Raw genomic sequence first — 18,733 nt, 5'->3', positions numbered from 1 at the left:
GTCTGAGTGAGGCAGATCCAAGGCATGCACCTCCCTCAGCATCTTCAGCACCTTCTTATTCTCAGGTGAATCAGCTGCTCCAGCAGTAACCGTTTCATGGATTGCTCACTCTCTTTGATCAGGTCACTCTTAATTGCAGACCTAAATCAAGACCACGTTATTGCCCCCTTCAGTTGCTTGCTGGTCCTAGATAGGCATGCCCAGAGTCATTCCTAAACTGTGTCCCTCTCTGACCCCCAGCAGCATCCACTCCCTGGACCCCAGCCACAAAATCTGCCCACCTAATTAGCCTGTCTCCTGGTGTCCATCCTTCACCCCTTACTCAGGGCTCTGCTGTCTGTATTCTGCGTCTTCTTGCCCGGTCCCAGGTCCTCTAGACTCTGCCCCACACATCTCACACCTCAGGGTCTCACTACCACCTCCCAGGCAGGTGAAGAACTCCCTCAGCATGCTGTTTTCCTAACCCCTATCTCCAGACCAATTGTTGCCTACATGTTGACAAGAGTCCTTGTAACTTCAGTACCCAGAAATCGCTCAAAAAAGTCCATGTAATATAGTGATTGGGAGCATAGACCAAGGAAGCCAGACAGCCTCATTGTGGATCCCAACTCTGCCGCTTTCTAGAAGGTTTCTTAGGCGAATTCCATTCCCTCTCTGCGCCTCATGTTCCCTACTTTAAAAGCTAAAAACAGTGCCTGGCACACAGAAACCACTGCATACATGTGGGGCCTTGTGGGGTGGGTCCTGCTCTGGGAGGCAGAGGGAGAGGGGCCAGGATTCTAGTGCTGGAAACAGAAGGAGCAAGAACAGTTTACACAGTGTTTAATAATATATTCTCCACCTGCAACAGTAGCTTCCCTCGAGGACCATTTCAGGTCAGCCTTAACTGAGGCCCGTCTTCTGGTTGCCCACTGATTCTCCCAGTGTCACCTGTCACACGATCGCCTTGGGCTCAATATTACGTACTTGGTGGCCCAGTGAAAAACGTGTCTTCACTCGGCTTGCCTTGTGCTCTCATTTGAACTTTGAGTAGGTAAGAGCTTTCTACTTAAATTTCAGAGCCATTTATAAATAGGTTGCTTAGTTTCAGCCAGCAGGTAAAACCTTTCATTAAATTGTTCCTCCTTCCCATAGTGCTATTATCTGGAGCTCTCATAAAGGAAAAGTTAAGAATGATGTTTTCTTAGTCATTTAGGAAGCCCAGTTTGAGGCCCAAGCTGCTGTTTTCCTTTTCCCTACCTAGAATTGACCAGTATGACTTTGACCAGTCATCTATACCTGTCAGCTTTTACCCCTTCTGAGAAAATTCTCCTGAAGTCACCTAGATCATTATTCATGATTCAGGACCGAAGTCCAAAAATAATTCAGAAACAAAGTTTAGGTTCACTCTGCATGCAAATTATTAGCATATCCATTAATTTGCTCACCAAGAAAGAAATGGGAACACAAGCAGCATTAGATGCCTTTGATATAATAATAAATGAAAATGAGGGGTGGGGGACTACCCAGAAGTCTCCCTTTTTCTATTCAAAATCTAAAATGGAATAGCCTCTGAAATATTTTGAAAGGCACTTTTCCCAAATATTCAGTTCTATCAAGGATTTCTTGCATTGTTACAGTGAGATAATTAAGTATGTGTAATGTTTTCTTTGGAGATGTATTCACTCCTCAACATCTTCAGTTTTGAATAACATACTGGAAACCACTAAAAAGAGGAAGCTGTAAAAATGACTGAGGAGAAAACATTTCTCAGCGGCACACACTAGTTGTAACAAGAGATTTGAGTGGGGAGTATCCTAGAATAAGGCATAGCTCAGTGATGGGCTTCAGCAGTCCTGTCACACTTCAGAAATGTGGCCACAATGATTTATCTTGGCATTAACTCCCAAATGACACTGCTATGGCCTCATAAATGCACGCGGCCTTAGAAGAGAGTTCCAGATGATCTTGTTATTCCCACGTGAGAATAAAATTTGACCCAATGCAGCCTTGCTGTGTAATTGAGGAATATTTAGTGTGAAGATACCAGCCCAAAAAGAAGACTGGAGAGTGGAGGGGCAGTCTCATTCCCTGAAAATCCAAGGTTACTGGGGAGGCAGGAGCCATCAACTGGCCTCAGAGACTTGCTGTTTCTCATTTATTTCAGGCACATTTTCCATCCCTGCCACTGTCTTCTGCCACCATTCCATCTTGTTCTCAATGTTTTCTCTTTCATACGGTTTATTAGAAGCTCTGCAAAATGTCCCTAAATATCACTGCTACAACAAACAGGGTTGTGAGAACGTGGTGACAGCTTCCCTGAGCCCGTCTTCTTCAAACCCAGCCTGTATTACAATGCTCTTCTCCTTTTATGCTGTTTTTAAAGCCCACCCACACAAACAGCCAGGTATTAGCAGCTTGCCTTGTGTGGTTGATAATTAAGAACAGGATTCTGTGATTGTTTGGGGTGTTGGGGTTACCACCTTATTCTCCTAACTCATTAACAGAGATGCGGGTATCTTGTGACTTGAGTAATCCTGGAGCATTCAGTCCTTCAGACATAACCTCTTTGAGTGACAGCACTTCCACAAGATCTTCAAGAGGAAAATAGCCTTTTAGAGAAAATTGCTGATTCCAAAGGCTTTTGCATTTTTGACAGAGGTACAAAGTATGGTTTTGTAGGCAAGTATCATTTACTTGAGAAAGAGGTTTCCTGTATCAGTGCAAGGAAGGTGTTGCCTCCATGTTGGAAATGAAGGCCTCAGTTGAGGACAGACTACTTCCTTGTGAGATGGGAAACATTTATTATGAGACTCCCATAACAAAATCCCTTCATTTTCTCATATTACTGTCCATGTACAGAAGTGAAAGACCCAAGGAAATTGTCACCTTGCTGGGGCACCTGGGTGGCTCAGTCATTGGACATCTGCTCAGGTTCTGATCTCGGGGTCCAGGGATCAGGCCCCGCATCAGGCTCCCTGCTCGGCGGGAAGCCTGCTTCTCCCTCTCCCACTCCCCCTGCTTGTGTTCCCTCTCTCGTGTGTCTCTGTCAAATAAATAAATAAAATATTTTTTTTAAAAATCGTAAAAAAAAATTTGTCATGGGCCCTCAGCCCATTTCCTCAATTGCCCCTTGGCAGTTACTTGAATTTCTGCTATGATAGGTATGAGGTAGTTACATAGAAGTTACCCTGAAATAGTTACTTGGTATTTGCATTTACTAATAGTCATAAAAAATATAATTTTAAAATTCTGCATCATTTTATATGTTCACATAAATGGAAATAATAGTCAATTAATCAATTCCAGGAAAAGTCATACCATCTCTTATCCCACCACATCCCTAGCCCTCTAGGCATGCATATGATAAATGTGATAGCTTTTATCCAATCTTGTGCACTTTTTAAAAATAGAAATTAGACTGTCATTTTGCGCGATATTATGAATGTGTCAACTTAGCGTATGCCTCAAATGTACACCATAAATACAATAGGATCATAAACTTGATTCTTCTAAGCTTTAATTTATCCTGGTTACTTTTTTTTAATTTTATTTTATTATGTTACATTAATCACCATACATTACATCATTAGTTTTTGATGTAGTGTTCCATGATTCATTGTTTGCGTATAACACCCAGTACTCCATGCAGTACGTGCCCTCTTTAATGCCCATCACCAGGCTAGCCTATCCCCCCACGCCCCCTCCCCTCTAGAACTCTCAGTTTGTTCCTCAAGAGTCCATAGTCTCTTATGGTTCGTCTCCCCCTCCAATTCCCCCCCTTCATTTTTCCTTTCCTACTGTCTTCTTTATTTTAACATATAATGTATTATTTGTTTCAGAGATACAGGTCTGTGATTCAACAGTCTTACACAATTCACAGTGCTCACCATAGCACATACCCTCCCCAATGTCTATCACCCAGCCACCCCATCCCTTCCAACCCCCACCACCCCAGCAACCCTCAGTTTGTTTCCGGCGATTAAGAATTCCTCATATCAGTGAGATCATATGATACTTGTCTTTCTCTGATTGACTTATTTCGCTTAGCATAATACCCTCCAGTTCCATCCATGTTGTTGCAAATGGCAAGATTTCGCTTTTTTGATGGCTGCATAATATTCCATTGTGTATATATACATATATATATATATGTATGTATATATACCAAATCTTCTTTATCCATTCATCTGTCGATGGACATTGTGGCTCTTTCCATAGTTCGGCTATTGTGGACATTGCTGCTATAAGCATTGGGGTGAACATACCCCTTCAGATCACTACATTTATATCCTTGGGGTAAATACCCAGTAGTGCAATTGCTGGGTTGTACGGTAGCTCTATTTTCAACTTTTTGAGGAACCTCCATACTGTTTCCAGAGTGGCTGCCCCAGTTTGCTTTCCCACCAACAGTGTATGAGGGTACCCCTTTCTCTGCATCCTCACCAACATCTGTTGTTTCCTGACTTGTTAATTTTAGCCATTCTGACTGGTGTGAGGTGATATCTCATTGAGGTTTTGATTTGGATTTCCCTGATGCCGAGCGATATTGAGCACTTTTTCATGTGTCTGTTGGCCATTTGGATGTCTTCTTTGGAAAAATGTCTGTTCATGACTTCTGCCCATTTCTTGATTGGATTATTTGTTCTTTGGGTGTTGAGTTTGATAAGTTCTTTAGAGATTTTGGATACTAGCCCTTTATCTGATATGTCATTTGCAAATATTTTCTCCCATTCTGTCGGTTGTCTTTTGGTTTTGTGGACTGTTTCTTTTGCTGTGCAAAAGCTTTTTATCTTGATGAAATCCCAATAGTTCATTTTTGCCCTTGCTTTCCGTGCTTTTGGCGATGTTTCTAGGAAGAAGTTGCTGCAGCTGAGATGGAAGAGGTTGCTGTCTGTGTTCTCCTTTAGGATTTTGATGGACTCCTTTCTCACATTGAGGTCTTTCAACCATTTGGAGTCTATTTTTGTGTGTGGTGTAAGGAAATGGTCCAGTTTCATTCTTCTGTATATGGCTGTCCAATTTTCCCAGCACCGTTTGTTGAAGAGACTGTCTTTTTTCCATTGGACATTCTTTCCTGCTTTGTCGAAGATGAGTTGACCATAGAGTTGAGGGTCCATTTCTGGGCTCTCTATTCTTTCATTTATTTATTTATTATTTATTTATTTATTTATTTAATTTTTTTTATTATGTTATGTTAATCACCATACATTACTTCATTAGTTTTTGATGTAGTGTTCCATGATTCATTATTTGCATATAACACCCAGTGCTCCATGCAGAACGTTGGGCTCTCTATTCTGTTGCATTGATCTATGTGTCTGTTTCTGTGCCAGTACCATACTGTCTTGATTATGACAGCTTTGTAATAGAGCTGGAAGTCCGGAATTGTGATGCCGCCAGCTTTGCTTTTCTTTTTCAAGATTCCGCTGGCTATTCGGGGTCTTTTCTGGTTCCATACAAATTTTAGGATTATTTGTTCCATTTCTTTGAAAAAAGTGGATGGTATTTTGATGGGGATTGCATTGAATGTGTAGATTGCTCTAGGTAGCATTGACATCTTCACAATATTTGTTCTTCCAATTAATGGGCATGGAACGTTTTTCCATTTCTTTGTGTCTTCCTCAATTTCTTTCATGAGTATTTTATAGTTTTCTGAGTACAGATTCTTTGCCTCTTCGGTTAGATTTATTCCTAGGCATATTGTGGTTTTGGGTGCAATTGTAAATGGGATCAACTCCTTAATTTCTCTTTCTTCTGTCTTGTTGTTGGTGTATAGAAATGCAACTGATATCTGTGCATTGATTTTATATCTTGCCACTTTACTGAATTCCTGTCTGAGTTCTAGCGGTTTGGGGATGGAGTCTTTTTGGGTTTTCCATATAAAGTATCATATCATCTGCAAAGAGTGAGAGTTTGACTTCTTCTTTGCCAATTCAGATGCCTTTGATTTCTTTTTGTTGTCTGATTGCTGTGGCTAGGACTTCTAATACTATGTTGAATAGCAGTGGTGATAGTGGACATCCCTGCCGTTCCTGACCTTAGGGGGAAAGCTCTCAGTTGTTCCCCATTGAGAATGATATTTGCTGTGGGTTTTTCATAGATGGCCTTTATGATACTGAAGTATGTACCCTCTATCCCTATACTCTGAAGAGTTTTGATCAAGAAAGGATGCTGTACTTTGTCAAATGCTTTTTCTGCATCTATTTAGAGGATCATATGATTCTTGTTCTTTCTTTTATTAATGTATTGTATCACATTGATTGATTTGCAGATGTTGAACCAAACTTGCAGCCCAGGAATAAATCTCACTTGGTCGTGGTGAATAATCCTTTTAATGTACTGTTGGATCCTATTGGCTAGTATTTTGGTGAGAATTTTTGCATCCATGTTCATCAGGGATATTGGTCTGTAATTCTCCTTTTTGATGGGGTCTTTGTCTGGTTTGGGGATCAAGGTAATGGTGGCCTCGTAAAATGAGTTCGGAAGTTTTCCTTCCATTTCTATTTTTTGGAACAGTTTCAGAAGAATAGGTATTAATTCTTTTATATGTTTGATAGAATTCCCCTGGGAAGCCATCTGGCCCTGGGCTCTTGTTTGTTGGGAGAGTTTTGATTACTGCTTCAATTTCCCTAGTAGTTATGGGTCTGTTTGGGTTTTCTATTTTTCCTGTTCAGTTTTGGTAGTTGATGCATCTCTAGGAATGCATCCCATTTCTTCGAGATTATCTAATTTCCAGGCATATAGTTGCTCATAATATGTTCTTATAATTGTTTGTATTTCTTGGGTGTTGGTTGTGATCTCTCCTCTTTCATTCATGATTTTATTTATTTGGGTCCTTTCTCTTTTCTTTTTGTTAAGTCTGGCCAGGTGTTTATCAATGTTGTTAATTCTTTCAGAGAACCAGCTCCTAGTTTCATTGATCTGTCCTACTGTTCTTTTGGTTTCTATTTCATTAATTTCTGTTCTGATCTTTACTATTTCTCTCCTCCTGCTGGGTTTAGGCTTCATTTGCTGTTCTTTCTCCAGCTCCTTTAGGTGTAGGATTAGGTTGTGTACTTGAGACCTTTCTTGTTTCTTGAGAAAGGCTTGTATTGTTATATACTTTCCTCTTAGGACCATCTTTGCTGCAACCGAAAGATTTTCAACAGTTGTGTTTTCATTTTCATTGGTTTCCATGAAATTTTTTAATTCTTCTTTAATTTCCTGGTTGGCCCATTCATTCTTTAGTAGGATGCTCTTTAACCTCCAAGTATCTGAGTTCTTTCCTACTTTCCTCTTGTAACTGAGTTCTAGTTTCAAAGCACTGTGGTCTGAAAATATGCAGGGAATGATCCCAATCTTTTGGTACCGGTTGAGACCTTATTTGTGACCTAGGATGTGATCTATTCTGGAGAATGTTCCATAGGCACTAGAGAAGAATGTGTATTCTGTTGTTTTGGGATGGAGTGTTCTGAATATAATCTGTGAAGTCCATTTGGTCCAGTGTGTCATTTAAAGTCTTTATTTCCTTGTTGATCTTTTGCTTAGATGATCTGTCCATTTCAGTGAGGGGGGTGTTAAAGTCCCCTACTGTTATTGTAGTCTTGTTGATGTGTTTCTTTGATTTTGTTGTTAATTGGCTTATATAATTGGGTGCTCCCATGTTAGGGGCATAGACATTTACAACTGTTAGATCTTGTTGGATAGACCCTTTAAGTAGGATATAGTGTCCTTCCTCATCTCTTATCATCTTTGGTTTAAAATCTAATTTGTCTGATATAAGGATTGCCACCCCAGCTTTCTTTTAATGTCCATTAGCATGGTAAATGGTTTTCCACCTCCTCACGTCCAATCTCGAGGTGTCTTTGGGTCTAAAATGAGTCTCTTGCCGACAGCATATCAATGGGTCTTGTTTTTTTTTATGCAATCTGATACCCTTTGTCTTTTGATTGGGGCATTTAGCCCATTTACATTCAGGGTAACTATTGAAAGATATGAATTTAGTGCCATTGCATTGCCTGTAAGGTGACTGTTACTGTATATTGTGTGTGTTCCTCTCTGGTGTATGTTACTTTTAGGCTCTCTCTTTGCTTAGAGGACCCCTTTCAATATTTCTTGGAGGGCTGGTTTCGTGTTTGCAAATTCTTTTAGTTTTTGTTTGTCCTGGAAGCTTTTTATCTCTCCTATTTTCAATGACAGCCTAGCTGGATATAGTATTCTTGGCTGCATATTTTTCTCATTTAGTGCTCTGAATATATCATGCCAGTCCTTTCTGGCCTACCAGGTCTCTGTGGATAGGTGTGTTGCCAATCTAATATTTCTACCATTGTAGGTTACAGACCTCTTGTCCTGAGCTGCTTTCAGGATTTTCTCTTTGTCTCTGTGACTTGTAGGTTTTACTATTAGATGTCGGGGTGTTGACCTATTTTTATTGATTTTGAGGGGGTTTCTCTGTGTCTCCTGGATTTTTATGCCTGTTTCCTTCCCCAAATTAGGGAAGTTCTCTGCTATAATTTGCTCCAATATACCTTCTGCCCCATCTCTCCTTCTTCTAGGATCCCAATTATTCCGATATTGTTTTGTCTTATGGTATCACTTATCTCTCAAATTCAGCTCTCATGATTCAATAGTTATCTCTCTTTTTCTCAACTTCTTTATTCTCTATCATTTATCCTAGCAGTTAGAACCTCCATTTTTTATTGCACCTCATTAATAGTCTTTTTTATTTCGACTTGGTTAGATTTTAGTTCTTTTATTTCTCCAGGAAGGGTTTCTCTAGTATCTTCCATGCTTTTTCCAAGCCCAACTAGTATCTTTATAATCATCATTTTCAACTCTAGTTCTGACATCTTACTAATGTCTGTATTGATTAGTTCCCTGGCAGTCGGTACTGCCTCTTGTTCTTTTTTTTTTGAGGTGAGTTTTTCCATCTTGTCATTTTGTCCAGAGGAGAACAGATGAATGCGAGAACAAAATAGCTAACAGGGTAACAATGACCCCAGAAAAATATACATTAAATCAGAAGAGAGCTGAAACCGGAGGAAAAGAATGGGAAAGAAAGAAAAATGAAAGAAAAAAAAAGAAAGAAAGAAAAAGAAAAAAAAAAAAAAAAGAATATGATCAAATATGACCAGGCTTGTGAATAGATGAGTGCCACACACTAGTTGGGGCGTATTTTGGTCTGTTAGAAGAAACTGCCTCCCAAAATTGTAAGGAAAGAAAAACTTATATATGTACAAAAAGAAGGGTAAATATGATGAAGGGATGGAATATGACTGTAAAGATGAAAATTATAAAAGATTTTATAAAATGAAATGATAAGTTGGTTGAAAAAAGAATGAAGAGAAATTTAAAAAAAAGGGGAGAGAATGTGATCAGGCAGGAGACTAGAACAAAGCCATACACTAGAGATTTAGGGTATATATTGGTCTGTTAGAAGAAACTGTATCCCAAAATTTTAAAGAGAGAACTACTTGTATATATACCAAAAATAAGGTTAACTATAATGAAGGTATAGAATATGACTCTAAAAAAGAATAATAAAAAAGATTTTTTAAAAAGGGACTGATAAGATGTTCGTTTATGGCAACCCTGAGCTGAGAGCCCGCGCCTCGGCTCTGTTTCTGCAGCTGGCTTCCCCGCTCCGATACCTGGGAGCTCGGCCGCACTCAGGCACCCCCGGTCTTTCTGTGACCCCGAGGGTCCTGAGACCACCCTGTCCCAGTGAGGATTCCACCCCCGCTTAGCCACTGGAGCAACGTCCCTCAGCGGAGCCGACTTCTACAAGTTCCGATTTTGTGCTCCGCGGCTCTATCACTTGCCGGTAGCGGCTGACGGAGGCCCCCTCCCCCGCTGTCTGTCTTCCTGAATATCACCTCGGATTCACTGCTCTGCACGTCCTACCTTCCAGAAAGTGGTCGCTTCTCTGTTCAGAGTGTTGTTTCTCTTCTTATCTTCGATCTCCTGTTGAGTTCGTAGGTGTCCAGAATGGTTTGATCCCTATTCAGCTGAATTCCTGGGACCAGACGAAATCCGGGTCTCCTACTCCTCTGCTATCTTGCTCCCTTCTATGCTGGTTACTTTTTAAATCTGCAAAGAACATATTTTTCAGTCTGTATTTTCTAGAGGCATGCCCATTGGCTTTGCACTGGGCATTTTCCATGGCATCTGGGAGACTCTATGCAGCCCAGGCTCCTGAATGGTTCCGTTGGTGGATCCTCTGGTTCAGTGCTTCCGTGCGGAATTCTGACTGGAGAATGTGAATTGTAGGTGACAGAGACCTGCTTCAGACTGACTATGTTCTTTGCTCCTGTGCTAACACATCGTGAAGAAATAACCTCCCACTGTGTCCACAGCTCAGTGGATCTGGATCTCTTCTACACAGCATGAAGAAACCCACCCCACCAAATGAAGATAGCAGATCGCTCAAGGCAGGCACTCAAGGGGCATGTCGTTGGGAAAATGTGCAATGGGCAGGGCAGCTGGAGCAGAACCAAAGTGCAGGGGGGAAAGGGGGGCACAGGTTTTGCTCAGGTAGAAATTTATGTCTCCATGGGCTGGACTCCCGATTTTCAAAAGAAGGTTGAAATGCAGACTGTATTGGTGGATCTGGTTCCTTCATTATCTCTTTGCTTCCTGATTTGTTTTTAACTTGTGCCAGGTACTGGTTCGTGCCAGCTAAATGTTTGGAGTTCTTTTCCTTTCGCTTCTTTCCAACACACACACACACACAGACACACACACACAACGTGAGAACAGTAAAACGTTTCTGTTTTCTTGAGGCTAATAAATTAGAAAAAAATCCGATATATTATCTGTACATATTGGCATCAAGTGGTGTTTGGGGACGGAAAACAGATGAGTGAACAGAGCAGCTTTTATGTGGCTTAAGCCCCAGTTTCTGACAAAACTTGAATCACGTAATGAAGAATATGGGGTTATTGCATGTTTTTTTCTTAAATGCTGGTATAATTTAGTGTTTCTTTTTATACTTCTAATAATTTTGAAGAAAAAGGCTGAAGTCTATAAGATACCAAGCTTACTAATTTCTTCTTATAACTAGGATAGTAGCCTTAAAATTATTTTCTGTTGCACCTGTGTGTCTTCCAGTCTTCATGGTCCTCTGTGCCCTCTGGGACCAGCCTGTGAGCCCAGGCCAAGGAGGGTGAGGACCCAAAGGAGGCGAGGGCGGCTCTTGCCACAGTGTGTAGGAACATTCAGGTGCTCTGTGCATGCAGGAAAAACTGGGAGCAGGGTCAGGAGGGGCTCACCGGAAAGCTAAGTAGTAGGGAAATATGATGTGGGCGCTAACACGAGACATACTTCACAGACAGCGGCTACCAGGGATTTCTGCATCATCTTGGTGTTTACAAGTGAACCAGAACAGGGACCACACAAGCAGCAGCTTCTCCTGGGGGCACCGCTGTGTCTTGCCTCTCTGAAAGCAGGGAATACTTTGGAAATATGTACAACTCCTAAAAAAAGGAACATCCTCTAAGCTGCTTCCTCATTGAATTTGCCCAAAGGGGAAATGTAAAAAGAAGCCCACAAACTAATGTGTCAATGTGTTTTCAACAAAAGAAAGAATCACATGTAAAAGATACGATCAACACCTAAGAGGGGGCGCTCAGTGTGGATTCACAAGGGCCAGGCTGGCTTCTGCCAAGTGCCTCCCTGTCCCAGAGCAGGAGGGAGGCGAGGGAAGGTGCCTCAGAATGGAAACTGCTGGGCCTTCAGGGCTGTCCCAGGCTGGAAAAGTTCCCCCAGGCCCACTTGCAAAAGAGAACAGCTCGTCTCTGTGAAAACAGGCTGGCTTCCAAGACACGTAGACCCATCACTTGGACCTCCGAGCGCCCCACGACACAGGCTGATTTCTCTGACTCTGTGACCACATCAGCACCTCCATGAGGGGCGCCCTTGGCACTGCTTTGGAGGGAGCGTCTGTGCCGAGCGCCTTGCCAAGGAAGGAGCAGCTTTTCTTGCCAGAGACGGGAAGGGTGAGCAGCTGCGCCGAATTCCCCAGCCGAGGTGGCTGGGCGCCTGGGCTCATGCACTGGGGGTGGCCGACTTCTCCCTCCTGCCAAGCGGAGCACTCAATCCCTGTCCTTTCCAAGGCTCTGAGTGCTTTTTTGATCAGTCTATACAGTTTCCAGGTCGAATCCCCAGAAACAAGTTTATTTTGAGATAAAAACGACAATACTGCCAAAGATCTGTGTGGAGGTCTGTTGTCTTAGTGATGCAGCAGAGAGGCTTTCCTTATTAAAAAAGAGGATTCTTGTCTTCCCCGGCATAATCAGGCCCCACAATCCGTACCTCCCCTAAGAGTCACTTCTGCCTCTCACCCTTTATACAGAGATGTGGAGGCAGTGACACAAAGAACCTACTCTTGAAGGATCAGAGGAAAGAACTGGCCCTCCTGTGGTGGGCTCTGGGGTCAGCATCCCAACCCTGCCATTGCCTGCTGAATATGTTTTCCCAAGTTCCCTCGGGTGTCTGAGACCCTTGCATTATCTGCAAAAGAGAGCTAACAGCACTGCCCCCGTGAAGTCCTGTGGAGAAAATAAAACCAGCAGTGAGAGGCAACCAGCAGATGTTTGTCCCCTTGGTTCCCAGCTCGCCCCAAGTCTGGACTGGGGCTAACAGAGGGCTCTGAAGCCCCCAGTGGCCCTGGCAGCCCTGGGGCCCATCCCTTCGAGTGCCATTTTGTCATTCTGATCGAGTGCTCCCGGCTGGCAAGCACAGCACCGTGCCCTGGGCTGACTGGGCTTCACCACGAGCCTGGGAACCGTGGGGTCCTCAGGAACTGTTTGACCGGGGGTTTCTCTGAGGTTGGGCACCCATGGACTCCTTGCTCCAGCAGCGTGTCCAGGGGTTAGGAATAGGGCAGTGCAGAGAAAAAGGGGGCAAAATGCAATGGTGTTCCCTCATGGCACGCACACAGTGGGGAACCTCAGGGCTCCATCAGTCAACAGGGATGGTCCTCCCTCCTCAGGATTTCTACCTGCCCTGCTGGTTGTCAACAAACAGCTTTTGAGCACCTGCTCGGTGTCAGGTGCGATGTTAGTATGCTAGGTGGGGGGTGGGGATGCAGAGGGAAATAACAGAGGTGTCTGCCCCCCGCCCCGAGGTAGGTTGTGTAAGATTTTAAGGTTTATGATGTATTAGTTCACTCGTCTCTCGCCACCCTTACATTACTGGAGCTAAGAAACAGTTCAGGGAGTTAGGAACTCGGCACACACACAGGCCTGGGCACTGGCACTGGTCCCATATGCTGCCACCTTAGGGGCCAGTGCCCCCTGCCCTGCCCTCAACTCAAATCCATTGGCCTCCTTATGATTCAGCACCACGGTCCACTGCTGGGATTAAGATGCAATTAAACTGTTTCTCAGGCTTGGTACTGTTTTCTTTTGTGCCACACTGACATTTCTAAACAGGGCAGGGCATTTCAGATTTATGAATGCCAACTCAAATAGGGTTTGCTTTTCTTATAACTGCATGTGGAGAGCTGGAATAGGAAGTGAACAGGTGGGGGGTGCCCACTGTGAGAAGACCGACTCCAGATCTTGGTCAAGTTGGCACCAGGGTCCATTCAATTATGGTCTCACGTTTGCAAGTGAAGGGAAATGGTCTTGGAGGGGATAAAAAAAATAATACATGCTGAGTGCGTTGTAGTATTCAATCAAAAGGAGTTAATTAATGATGTCTTAAGCTGTGTAAAGCAGATATTAAACGAAAAGTTCACCCTTTAGCCATCAAAAAATATGCTGCACTGAAATCTTTTATTGGATGACTAACATTTCAAAAGTTAATATGGATTTTTCTGCATTTTTGTTAAAATGAAACCAGGGGGTATCTGCTTCTCAAATATCAAAATTGAGATGTTAGTTAGATTCCATATCACAAACAATTCTCAACCTTTTCGGTAATGAGTATATTTGGCAAACAAGAGGCCTACAAGATGGAAACTCATTGTTTTCACTGGCACAGAGCACATTAGCATTTGCCACCACGTTATTTGTCTCTGCAGTACAGTTCCTCAGATGGCTCAACAGTCCCATCAGGTATTAAGCACCTGTACTCTGCTGTACCATGTGTCAGATCTGTGCTGCCCGTGGGGATGCAATCATGAACTGGAAATGACTGCCCTTGAGTTGATACTTCATGAATCAAGACTGCAAAGCAAACAGACAATTTCCATATAGGATAGCAAGTGGTGGGGGTCATGTGGGAGCTGCTCTGAGGAGGCAGGACACCCCCCTGCTGAGGGCTGAGGACAGTGAGGAGGCCTGAGGGCCTCTGTGTGGGGAACCCTGAGCATCTGGGAACTGATGGATAGACTCCTGGCATCAGAGACCCTTACAAGAGAGTTTGCTGTTCTAGGATCAAAAGGAGGAGCTAAAATCCTGCCTCAGGAATAAAAGCTGGTGGCTGAATCCCTTCACAGACAAGGGGACTGAGTCTCACTGTACGGAGTTAGTATTATGTGCCACTTCCCCAGCTTGTGATATTATTTGCCACTTCCCCAGCTTGTGAAATCACTTGTCCCATCAGGATCGAGTTGTGTTTGGGTGTAAACTGGTCAGAAGGCGCCTTTGTGAAGGCAGCAAGGTGAGAGAAGCCGGGCAGTCTGTGTCCCATGGGCCAGCAGGTCAGGGGGCGGGAGGAGCACCCTGAGGATCAGAGGAGATGGGGAAGCCGAAGGAGAAAGGCGCAGCGGAGGGGCCAGGGAAGAGAGAGAGCTGTGCGGGGGAGAAATGGAAGACTGCAGTGTCTAGCAGGGGGTGGATAGAGTTTGGGTGCCCACTGAGTAGGAGCTGTGAGGAGATGCTCGTCAGTAGGGAAGAAGGCCAGCAGTGGGCTGTGGGGCTGGATGCCCGCCCGTAAGGAGCGCTGCTTCTCGATCTTCGGAGACGCGACAGTGAGGACATGCAGGAGGGGTGTCAAGGGGAAAGGCCAGTGTGGTGGCACCTGCTCAGAGGGAAGGTAGGCCTGGAGGGCCCAGGGACCGTGGGCTGGGGCACTGGCTTTTCAATGAGGAAGCAAGGCTGAGGAGGGAAGGCCAGTTAGCTCTGAGCAGAGATGATGAATTATAAAGCCCAAAAGTGGGGCCTCAGAGGAGGCTGGGCTTTTCCATGACAATCAAGGACTCTCAGAAAATGGCAATAAGGAGTCTAGAAACTTCAAAGCTCTGTGTCCATCCTCCCCCTTGGGACCCAGTCACCGGTGAGGAAAGAGAGCAGCTGAGTTACCACAGGCTCCTTGAGAGTTTAATGATTTGGGGGTGTACGGCAACACTTCGAGAAAAAGTGGCTCGAAATCTGAGTGGTTCCTAATCTGGTTTTGAAAGCCACCATTCTTTGCATTTGTAGTAATTGAAGACAGTTCCTACTTTCCCGATATATGCATTTCTTCATTCAGTCATTTATTCACCAACTCTGCAGACACTGAGCATCCTGTGTGTGCCAGACCAGTGTACCAGTGTGCAACTCCAGCGTCCTGGCCAGTTAACCGTGGAGCCAAGACCGGAGCTCCAGCTGCACTCAACCACCCAAGAGGCCTGTCCTTAATCTCCAGTCTCCTGGCTTCCTCCACTCTCAGGGTTGCAGTGGCTGGGGGGTGGGGGTGCAGGCTGCCTGGGGCTGCATCATCATGACAACAACAGGGCAACACGAGGGGTCGTGTTAACTCCAGTCAGCCCCCTGGCCCTCCCTGAACCCGGCACAGATCTGAGAGAAGCCACAACTCAGCACTCCTCCAGACGGCATTGTCCAGTAGAAACACAATGCTAGCGGCTTGTGAGCTAGAAGTTTTCTAGGAGCCACGTATAAAATAACAAAAGAAATGAGAAAAGTTCATTTGAATGGCATTTTATTTAACCCAATATATCCAAAATATCATTTCAAGATGTAAATCAAGATTTAAAAATGTAAGGGAATATTTTACATTCTTTTTTTGTGTGTGTGTGTGAAAGTCATCAAAATCTAAGACACATCATACACTTATAGCACGTCTCAGGTTGCACTGTCCACATAGTCCAGGGCCACGTGTGGCTTCTTTGTGGCCAGTACACAGATCTAGAACGGGCAACATTCTTCATTCAACTTCTGATCCTATTGATCAGCCCCCTGGGAAGTCCCTGCCAGTCCCTGACATTTCTGTGCTTCATCTTCCACATTCATATAAAATTGGTGCAGACGAAGCAGGTTTGTGAGGAGGGAGGATGAAGAACTGCAATCATAAAGCACTCTGCAGATACCAGTGTATGGGTTCTAAATAATAAGGTTACGAAGAAACAGCACAGTACGGCAAACAAATCACCCCACTTGTTTTAGCAGGAGTAGAAGTTACAAGTGTGAACTAGCAGTGGGCCAAGTGCCCACTGGAAACTGAACCCCTGTCAGGTGTGTTCCTGAACACGGACTGTGTGGTTGTCTCGCTGATGCTGTTCGGGCTCCTGGGCTCCTCTTGTTCTGTTTCTTCTTGTTTGGAGGATCCTGGGGGGTAAAGAAATAGAAATGAGGAGGGACTGAGTGAGTCCAGCCTGGTCAAATCTAGAGAAGATAAGGCAGCATAGAAATGACCTCCCCAAGCCTGTAAAGAACAAAGACCTGAAACTAGGGGATCGTGAGAAGAAACAGTTGCCAAGTGCAAAGCCCATTCTGAGCGTTTCCATGCTTCTCCAGTGGAAGCCACTACTGGGGCACAGGGCTGCAAGCAGAGTAACGCCTCAGGAAGTGCTGGGTAAATGGAGGAGAGTCAGTCAGTGATTGTCACGGTATACAGTAGGTGAGAAAAAAAATCATTGCATATGGGGACCCATTGCCATTTTATTTTTTCACTTCCTCCTCTTTAGAGCAGAGAACACAGTAGAATTGCTACCCCTTTCATTGAAGAGAGGGTGGCTTGTGAAATGGGTCTCTGTAGTTAGTGGGATTAAAAATAACTCGAGGCCCAGCCATGCAGCCTCTGGTTACCATTTATGACTCACTTGCTTCGGTTTTGTTGTGTGCGCCTTTGTGAAGAAACAGCCATATTTTTAAAGAACATTTCCATAAAGGATTTTTTCCCTTTGTGGGAGTGGAGCAGAAGTTGGGAGAACGAGAGGGGCAGAGAAGAAATCAGGGACCTACTTTCATGTTATTTTCAGATGAATTAAAATCCTTGCATCTTGAAATCCTTTAGACTTTGGTGAAGTCTGTGGGATGGGGAAGCAGACTGTGCTTGTAGTGTGTCCCACGTCTGTCTGCTCATGACACCGGAGAGGCAGCCCTGAGCCACACGGCCCCCACAGCCAGGCCCGTCTGGCTCTCCCTGTGGACTTGGAGAAGAGGGCCTGTGCCCAGGTAGGGTTTTCCCCTTCAGGAGCGGATGGCACTTGCCGTTGAGACTCCTGTCTCATCAGAGAGTCCTCAGGATTCCAGCATCTCATTGCCTCTGCAAGAAAGGTAATGACTTAATGTTGCTGGAGGTGGAACTATTTACTTCCTCCTCTCTGAGTGCTGCTGAATGGATGCAGATCCACGGCCCAGACTCCTGGTACTCTAAGTTAGGGCCTACCCTACCCCAGAGCTGGACACACAGCTGAACGTGCTGGCTGAGGGAACTTGCGAGTGCTCCAAATCTCAAAGTGCCTTGGCTGCAATGAGTAAACACATCATAATATATTTTTTAAATTCATAATACCCAAAAGAAACACCAGTGAGAGAAAAATAGTAGCCAAAAACTTGTTACAACCAAACTGTTCTAAAAACGGCAAACCACTGAGGTGACAAGTATTACATGCTCAGTGTTTCCTGGAAAGGGAAAGACATCTTAAGTGTAGGGATAGCTTTCTTTATTGTCACTCACACGTTGGTGTTAGAAGCAAAGCCAGGATTGCACATGCATTACATTTTCTGATGCAAAAGACATTTTGATTAATCAAAATATTAAAACCTCTAGTAGGAGGGCGGCTTTCGCAGGCTGAATTTTCTTGGCTGACTTTTAGCGGGGTGGGTAGGAATCATTGCTGCATGAGGCAGTGTCACTGGGAAGCATCCCATATTGCTCAGCTGTGTTAGGAGGACACTGGGACCGGATGCTGGGCTTTGTGGCTGAACTACATAAGTCACCCAGTTAGGAAGACCCTTTCTGTCCTCTGTTCATGGTGGGCATCCTTTTCTAATCCAGAACCCCTCTTGTTTCCTCAAAGAGCCCCAAGACCAAATGACCTGATCCTTTTCATTTGATAATAGTTTCTGAAGACTGTGTATACCTTCATCACAGGCTTCTGCTTTTTAGTTTATTAGCAACCATTTAGGGAGTATCTAATATGACATGAGCTGTGCTGGGCTTGGTAAAAAGTTAAAATCAGTGTGTTCGCATTTCATAAAAATGTATGCAGATTTTTAAGTGGATATTTTCAAAAGTCTAATTTTATGCACAGAATTTAAAATGATGCAAATCACCCCACATTTTAAAAGTCTGTCAAGAGCCACATAATTTCCAAGCTGGCAGGCTGAATGCATTTTAGCAGTGTTACTCGGTTCCCGCATGTTGGCACCAGTGTACCTGGGCAGTGGATGCCCTGGCCGGCATTGGCAGTGGCCACGGATCCCATGCTCCCTTCCTCCCACTAGGACTCTGCACGTGACTTTGGCGACCATGACACTATTGTTCCAGGACCACTTGGGTGTAAAAGCTGAACATGGCCTGAAGACGCTGAGTTTCAGTCTGAATTTTAGCTTTCATAGGTTTTAGGCATATCCAGCTACGCTAGCTTTGGAAATTTTCT

At 44.1% G+C, this 18,733-nt stretch overlaps 1 protein-coding gene across 7 annotated transcripts in view; it reads left to right on the top strand.

The window, feature by feature from the left end:
* The window catches only part of L3MBTL4 (L3MBTL histone methyl-lysine binding protein 4), a 508,459-nt gene that overhangs the window by 472,400 nt on the left and 17,326 nt on the right, over positions 1–18,733 (top strand). The window contains exon 18 of one of the 7 annotated variants that reach the window (XM_073898502.1): positions 15,402–15,722. The exons of the other annotated variants lie outside the window; for them this stretch is intronic. Coding sequence (XP_073754603.1) covers positions 15,402–15,613 — 212 coding nt within the window. The 3' untranslated portion in view covers positions 15,614–15,722. Of the gene's footprint in view, positions 1–15,401; positions 15,723–18,733 lie in introns of those variants that run through there. 7 annotated transcript variants of the gene reach the window in all.

Source organism: Callorhinus ursinus, unplaced genomic scaffold (genome assembly GCF_003265705.2).
Source record: "Callorhinus ursinus isolate GAN/ISIS: 27379988/994484 unplaced genomic scaffold, GSC_fseal_2.0 scaffold11, whole genome shotgun sequence".
Classification (NCBI taxonomy): Eukaryota; Metazoa; Chordata; class Mammalia; order Carnivora; family Otariidae; genus Callorhinus; species Callorhinus ursinus.
The sequence above is the reverse complement of the archived record's forward strand: the minus strand, read 5'-3'. Positions and strand labels throughout refer to the sequence as shown.